The sequence below is a fragment of the Siphateles boraxobius genome, unplaced genomic scaffold (assembly GCF_051911475.1).
Source record: "Siphateles boraxobius isolate OS27281-9 unplaced genomic scaffold, OSU_SipBor_1 8, whole genome shotgun sequence".
Classification (NCBI taxonomy): domain Eukaryota; kingdom Metazoa; phylum Chordata; class Actinopteri; order Cypriniformes; family Leuciscidae; genus Siphateles; species Siphateles boraxobius.
Window position 1 is genome coordinate 40896096 of NW_027509208.1, and position 8465 is coordinate 40904560.

An 8465-nucleotide genomic window follows, 5' to 3' on the forward strand; every position below is an offset into this window, starting at 1 on the left:
GTCACAGTTTACTTTATTTTCTATCCTCACTTACATTAATGAACTATATAGTGTGCTGCACCCACTAGTACATTTTTTTTTTTTTTAATTGTCCGAATAATTTTTGGTCTGATTGTATATGTAAATATAAACACGATAATGTAGCATACATATGAAACATTCATATGTTTACATGCACTCATTTTTGTCCATCCGAATTAATCTAATCCGATTTGAGATTCTGAAAGTTCTGTTTTTGTGAACCCTAAATTTTGCTATTTGATTGACATTTTCATCGACTTGAGCATTATATGTATTCTGAATTAAACTCCCTCACACACGTTCAGAACCTGAGAAAGCCACCGCAATAATGCCACTGGAAATACCTTAAATATATATTTCTCATTTTTGCCTTTATGACATATTAAAAGAAAAGCCGACTATGTCAGAAAAGCTTTTTCTTTTTAAAGTTTAGTAAATATTCAGTTTCTAGTGATAGAAGAAATGAATCTTTTTGAAACTGAATCAATTGAACCAACTGCTTCGCAAAATGATTCACTGTTTTGATCAGTGTGGCGTTTCGAAACAGTGAATCATTTTGCGAAGCAGTTGGTTCAATTGATTCATTTTCAAAAAGATTCATTTCTTCTAAATGCAACAAAAATTCAGACAAAATATGCATAAAAACACCTGGTACAAACCAATCGCAAATGTTTTGCAAAATTAACAAATCAAATACATTAATATCAAGAGTCTGTATTATATGTGATATTTTATTAATTTGTAGGCTTGGTTTATTCGTTTTATGGAGAGCTTGGTTAATCCGGCCAATAAACACACTATTAACTTTAACCCTTGCTTTTTATTATAGAAATGTGCCATTAAAAATTCTACAAATTTATAAAACTGATCCGAGATCAGATAAAACCACTGGTTCATGGTTCACAGAGATCATCGGGCCCTAGTGGCAAACCATTGAAATTTTGATCCGTTTCAAAACAGTTATGATATAACGAAGCTTTGTTTACTGAAATCACGTGACTTTGGCTGTTTTATACACACTCTGAATCAGTGATGATTTGCTAATGTTTAGAAGATTTCATAAGACATAAATAAACATGCATGTCCGTATGAAGTAAAGCGTATATACACTCACCTAAAGGGTTATTAGGAACACCATACTAATACTGTGTTTGACCCCCTTTCGTCTCAGAACTGCCTTAATACTATGTGGCAGTGATTCAACAAGGTGCTGAAAGCATTCTTTAGAAATGTTGGCCCATATTGATAGGATAGCATCTTGCAGTTGATGGAGATTTGTGGGATGCACATCCAGGGCACGAAGCTCCCGTTCCACCACATCCCAAAGATGCTCTATTGGGTTGAGATCTGGTGACTGTGGGGGCCATTTTAGTACAGTGAACTCATTGTTATGTTCAAGAAACCAATTTGAAATGATTCGAGCTTTGTGACATGGTGCATTATCCTGCTGGAAGTAGCCATCAGAGGATGGGTACATGGTGGCCATAAAGGGATGGACATGGTCAGAAACAATGCTCAGGTAGGCCGTGGCATTTAAACGATGCCCAATTGGCACTAAGGGGCCTAAAGTGTGCCGAGAAAACATCCCCCACACCATTACACCACCACCACCAGCCTGCACAGTGGTAACCAGGCATGATGGATCCATGTTCTCATTCTGTTTACGCCAAATTCTGACTCTACCATCTGAATGCAGACCTGCCAACCTTGAAAATATTTTTTGCGTACCATCAGCGGAGGGGGGGGGGGGGTATTCATGATTAATAACTAGTCTAAAATTAAGAAACCCCTAGAAAACAGTAAAAAACAACAAAAAAATAGATGTGTACATTTAATATAGGCTACTTAATTTATTATTCCGATATCCAAATATGATACTAAATCACACAGAAAAAAGGACTTTTATTTGTGACGTGCTGTCTTTGCATTTGAACATTGCACGTTTTAAACAGGACACGCATTAGCTGAATAAACATTAGCCAATACAAACATATTTATAGAAAATAGCTGACAATGAATAGACAGGAGTCCAATAATAGCAAAACGAATCACTTATTCGAAAAAGAATATCAAGTATATAAGTTTAGATGAATCCGAAATATGGGGCAGTGTTAACAGTAAAACGTCTGTCGTTTAACGAATTTTAAAAACACGGATGGATAATACAAAATGCTTTCTGACATTTTGACAGAAAAAAACACAACCTAAAACAAAATTTAAACTTAGACCCGTCAATTTACAATTATCTTCTCTCTGTGCGCGCGGTCTGTGTTTGTGAGAGAGAGCTCGCGCAGCACTGATACAACGGTACTTTTTAATCCATTAGTAACTAATACGCTAGTATTCATACAAAATAATTATGTAACATAATTAGGTACTTTAGTTATTAACAACACAATAACATAACACATCCAGACTACGTTTCTCAACACTGGGAATGAATAAACGCCTGTTTCTCCAGACTCGTGCTTATCAGTAATCCACAAATTACAAAACTTTCATAATCACTAAGCCATAGTGATTTTAATTTTATTTAGATTTATTGTTCATTTAGATTTAAAATGCATACTTAAGCATTTTATAATTTGCATGTCTGAATGATGTTTTCCTCTGATCTGAGTGACCATGAATGAAGGAGTATTTTAATCCATGCGATCAGTCCCGTATGATCATCGAATCCAGATTAAGTAAACTAAAAACAATATTTCAACTTTCCACATCCACCCCAGCCCGTTTAGCTTCAGGAGTCAGAAGTGCTGTGACTACTGTACTGTCCTCGCTGATGAACTCAGTCAGACTGCGGGCCGCGGGAGTGGAAGAGGATCGAGCGGGATTCTTTATTGCTGCCGATTTTCAGTCTCTTTTTAATGATAGGCCTTACGCATCTGTCAATCATCCCCGCTTGCTATTTGGGGAATGAACCCAGCGCTATGATTGGTCGAACTCCGCTTCTTTTGCTGTTGCTTGATTTGAGGACTGCGCGTGCACAGAAGCATCACCAGGTTTTTGCGTAGTTTAGAGTGACAAATCGTACCACCGTACTTTGAGGTCAAAATGTGTATCCGCTACGCAAAATGCGTACAGGTTGGCAGGTCTGTGAATGTCTCAACAGAAATCGAGACTCATCAGACCAGGCAACATTTTTCCAGTCTTCAACTGTCCAATTTTGGCGAACTCTTGCAAATTGTAGCCTCTTTTTCCTATTTGTAGTGGAGATGAGTGGTACCCGGTGGGGTCTTCTGCTGTTGTAGCCCATCCGCCTCAAGGTTGTGCGTGTTGTGGCTTCACAAATGCTTTGCTGCATACCTCGGTTGTAACGAGTGGTTATTTCAGTCAAAGTTCCTCTTCTATCAGCTTGAATCAGTCGGCCCATTCTCCTCTGACCTCTAGCATCAACAAGGCATTTTCGCCCACAGGACTGCCGCATACTGAATGTTTTTCCCTTTTCACACCATTCTTTGTAAACCCTAAAAATGGTTGTGTGTGAAAATCCCAGTAACTGAGCAGATTGTGAAATACTTAGACCGGCCCGTCTGGCACCAACAACCATGCCACGCTCAAAACTGTTTAAATCACCTTTCTTTCCCATTCTGACATTCAGTTTGGAGTTCAGGAGATTGTCTTGACCAGGACCACACCCCTAAATGCGTTGAAGCAACTGCCATGTGATTGGTTGATTAGATAATTGCATCAATGAGAAATTGAACAGGTGTTCCTAATAATCCTTTAGGTGAGTGTAAATAGAGATCTCATTATTAAAGGGACACGCATCGCAGTATTGTGCACGTGTGCAAGGTCATTCTGAATCTGATTGAGAAGATTCAGTGTTTACATGCTTCCCTTTTTCCTATTGAATTATTTCAGCTCTATTTCATGAAATTTCATTTGTATCAATTAAGGTGTTTTGTAATGTATATCTTTATGTATATAGTGCTTTTTACAATACAGATTGTTTATACGGGAAATTAATGCAATAAAATAAAATTTCCAGAAGAATATAGCATCACAGTCCAGCTTAAGTAAGTTCAGTAATGTTTTTAGTTCATTTATATATATATATTTAGCCGCTCTGAAGTAAACTGTGATGTCATCGTCCAGCTTAGTCCAGTACTTGTTTAATAGTGTCAATGCAGGCATATCAATATTATTTTTGAATATTAAATTAAATGTTACATTTAATGTCCCCATCTAAGCAAGCCAAGCCAATGGCAACAAAGGTGGAAAAGGCGACAGTGACAGAATGGAGAAAAAATTATTGTGAAGTCGCTCAGTTCTCCTCAGGCCAACGAACGAACAGTGTATGATTCTGGCAGCATTATAAGTCAGAGGTCAGATTGGTTTGGAATAATCAGAATATTATCCAGTTCATCTGGTGATGACATGCATCCTAATCTACGGGTTATTTGTGTGCATATAATCATCAGATAACCTCTCACCTGTAGAATTCCTCTCGCTCCCGTTCATCCAGCTCCGTAATGATGTACGTGAGTGTGCGCTCGATCCTGGGAATAATCACTGAGAGGAAAAACACATAAGCATCACATGATCTAGTTGTTTTTTATTATGCTTTTTCCCATGTTCATCTCTCTTTAGTGTGTAATGTTGCAGTTTGAGCACAAAGTCCCTCCAGCGGCAGTTATTCTCTACATCAGTGTTTCTGAAACGCCTCCATTTTAGTCTTGAGTTTTCTAAAAAAATATCTGAATACTACTCTAATATTACTCTGAATATTAATAATATAATCGACTGATTACTTGATTTGGATAACGTTATGGGCATCTGCTTCTAATCACCGCACGAGAGCTGTCTTCCAAACACACACTTTGAGATGCTGTTTGTGAATGTTTGTTGGAACTATAGTTTCAGGAAACACAGACTCGTTGAACTGCTGATAACGACAGAACTTGCGATCATAGTTGGCTAACGAAGCTTTCGGGAAACAGTGCGTTACTGACAGACTGGGAAGAGAAGAGCTGCAACAATGGAGAATATGAGAAAAATAATGTGTTTTTGAACATTTAAGCATGAAAACCTGTTCTAGTAGAGCCTAAAAACAAAACCAAGACGCTGTAAAAGGGCATAATGAATGAATGAATGAGGCATTTATATAGCGCTTTCATATGTACAACCCAAAGCACTTTACAATCATATCAGGGAAACTCTCCTCAACCTGATAGGTCCTACAAAGAAAAATCCTTTTTAAAACAAAGCCTGATTGTTTATTGTCGTTCAGAGGATGACCTCACCGTGCTCGATGGCGTTCACACGGCGGTTTGTGATCTTGATGGCCTCGTCCAGCGTCACAAAAGATGTCTGTATGTGAATGAATCACAGAAGACACTGATTAAAAACCTTGAAAAGACTGAGATTTCTCTGATATGGATATTCATCTGTAGCAGCGACTGGACCTGCAGCGAGGCCAGCTCTACGAGGAGCTCCACTGCTTTAGCGTAGTTTCTCTTCAGACGAGACAGCTGTTCTCCACCTCTGGCCAGACCAGTCAGCTCATAACCTACAGACAACAAAATCACTCTGATGATGATGATCAAGACTTTTCCCACAGGTATTTTCTATTAAAACATGAAGGGAACGGGATTCTTACTGTCTCCTCCCTCGTGGTAATGCTCAAACACCGGAAGAGTGACTCCTGAGAACACATGCGGATGAGAACGGAAAGAAGGTATCTGACCATTCTTTATATTTGAATGAGATTAGATAGATAGAATGAGAGAGAGACAGATTGTATAGTACATTTCAGATATATATGAGTGTTTTACGCTGTATGTCTGAGCTTCCCATGAGCCTGCACCTGCATAACAATAGTAATCTCTTCTCTGGCCTTCAACATGCGATACGTGTTTCAAAACACACCATGCTATTATTAGGGAGTAGCTAGAGGATTTGATGAAAACTGTGGATGAGCTCATTAAAAAGAGCTGGAAAGTACTGTTTTTGGAAACACTGTTTGAAGATTAAAAGAAGAGGCAAACAGCTGTATATGAGGTCATTGGTCAAAAACAGCATAACATTTACAAGTGTGATTGTCAGATGTTCTGCATCTCGGCTTTGTTAACTTGTCTATCTGAACACCAGAGAGCGTCTCACACACACACAAACACAAACACACACACACACACAGACACAGACAGACAGACACACACACACACACACACATACACACACACATACACACACAGACACAGACACACACACACACACACACACTGAACACCAGAGGGCGTCTCTCTCTCTCTCTCTCTCTCTCTCACACACACACACACACACACACACACACACACACACACACACACACGTCTGGTTTACTATGTTTGTGGGGACTCTCCATAGACTTAATGGTTTTTATACTGTACAAACTGTATATTCTCTCCCCTTACACTAACCCGACCCCTGAACCTACACCTCACACACAACTGTCTGCATTTTTACATTTCCAAAAAAACTAATTCTGTATGATTTATAAGCTTGTTTACCCATGAATAAACAGAAGATTGCTTTGATATATTAAACATGACTAATAAACACACGACTGCCTTATTCTGAATAAGAAGCACATCATCTGACAGAAGGATGAGCTCAACTGTCCTCATGAAGTGAGTTTGGAGTAAAAGCATGTTATTAAATGTTGTCTTAGTCTTTTGTCGGACAAAAGGTTCACAAATGCTTCTCATGTTTGGAAAGATGTTTGACGTGTGTTGCTTTTCAAATGCACGTTATAAGCGACTCAAACTCGCAGTGCTGTCAGACAGAGCAGCGTTTACAGAGCCATAGATAGATAGATAGATAGATAGATAGATAGATAGATAGATAGATAGATAGATAGATAGATAGATAGATAGATAGATAGATAGATAGATAGATAGATCAACAAACCTGCAACATTGTCCCTTTTTGCTCTGACCTTCACCTGGGCCTTGTTCACATTCTGAATGACTGTAGTACTGACAGGATTCAAACACATTCGGTGAGATTCTGGTGTTAAACTCATCCTCTCAAGACATTATGAAAGCGTTGCTTTAATGACAGTTTTATCTACCTGAAGTCACCAGCAGCAAACTTGGCCTCAGCCAATGAGAAGGCAGCTTCCCTCATCACCTCTCCCATCAGAGTCTTAGTCTGGAAGGTTCAAACGTAGTTTCAAAAACCTCAAATAACACACAAGACTGCAAATAAACAAGTACAGATATCTAGAATAAAGGCATATGTATGATGATGTTATACCTCGATTATTTTTCTAAGAATTTGGCGAAATCGCATGGACAGAGCATCAGCTTTCTTCTTCAGCAAACTACGGCCAGTTTGAGCTCCTTTCAGTCGGGCTTTCATAATGGTCTGAGCCCTGACGCAATGAAAATAAAATAAATAAAACATAATAATATATATACAAAGAAGCTATGATTATTAGGAAACATTTAAGACAATTTGAGCATTCGGTTTTATTTTACTTTATAAAAATGCACATTTTAGCATTTCATAGCATTTCAGCGTTTTGTATGATTAACTGAATATATCCTGCTATTGTAGATTACAACTATTATGTTTACTATGTATTTTAAGTTTTTTTCCCCCAGTATCTCTTAGTTATGGTCCGTAGACTGTCAAGCAATGGAGGGCTCACATGACTGTGAATAATATCACTTCCTCTTCTGAGTCCACTCGAAATTACAACACAATTTAGTTTCACATTATGTATATGAATCCAAAAAAACGTCTAAAATATTGTAATCCATCATAAAGAGTTATATGATATTCAGCAGACAAACGGTATCTGCTTAATGATATATCGTACACTGATAATGTACAATCAGTTTTAAAATCTATATTATTATTGCTGTTTTAGTAATAAAATATACATTTTGCGTAATATGCACGCTTTCTGTGACTCTTCATCTTTGATAAATTCATAAATCATAAATCCTAGCACGACTCCAGGGCATTCAATATTATCTTAGTTCATGCTTTGACATTATATAAAAAACCATTAACTAATAAAATATGTATTTATCAGATGCTGTCACTCAATTGTTTTCATGCACGATTGAAATTACTGAATCTGATTTGACGTCACGAGCCTCATACTCACATTCTAGAGGGAAATACGTCGATCCGTTCTTTTCCCGACATCTTTCTTCTTTAATTTAAACACTATATCAAACTACTGAAACGCTTTGCTGATGAAATCGTTCAAATATAGTGTCCGTTAATTTAATATCACGATTAAATGATTATAATAATACCATCGCTATGACCCGAGCTACAGGACGCAGGATTTGATGATCAGCTGACTGGAGGTCATGTGATTCCTCCCGAACGCGGCGATTGGTCGCGTCACTTCCGTGCGTGTAGCGGCTAGGCGGCTAGCGCGATTCACATTACAAAATAACGGTCGACTGTAATGCAATTTGTTTGTTTTATATATATATTTT

General features: G+C 37.9%; 1 protein-coding gene across 2 annotated transcripts in view; it reads right to left on the bottom strand.

Moving 5' to 3' along the window:
* The window catches only part of atp6v1d (ATPase H+ transporting V1 subunit D), a 159591-nt gene extending 151230 nt beyond the window's left edge, over window positions 1–8361 (bottom strand). For both annotated transcript variants that reach the window (XR_013199867.1, XM_077219530.1), the window contains exons 1-8: window positions 8123–8361; window positions 7261–7378; window positions 7076–7155; window positions 6913–6980; window positions 5624–5668; window positions 5430–5533; window positions 5268–5334; window positions 4458–4536 (exon numbers count right to left, since the gene is read on the bottom strand). Coding sequence is in view for 1 of the 2 variants with exons in the window: in XM_077219530.1 (XP_077075645.1) it covers window positions 4458–4536; window positions 5268–5334; window positions 5430–5533; window positions 5624–5668; window positions 6913–6980; window positions 7076–7155; window positions 7261–7378; window positions 8123–8163 (602 nt within the window). In the remaining variant the exon portion in view is untranslated. The remainder of the gene's footprint in view (window positions 1–4457; window positions 4537–5267; window positions 5335–5429; window positions 5534–5623; window positions 5669–6912; window positions 6981–7075; window positions 7156–7260; window positions 7379–8122) is intronic.
* Window positions 8362–8465: the final 104 nt, after the last annotated feature.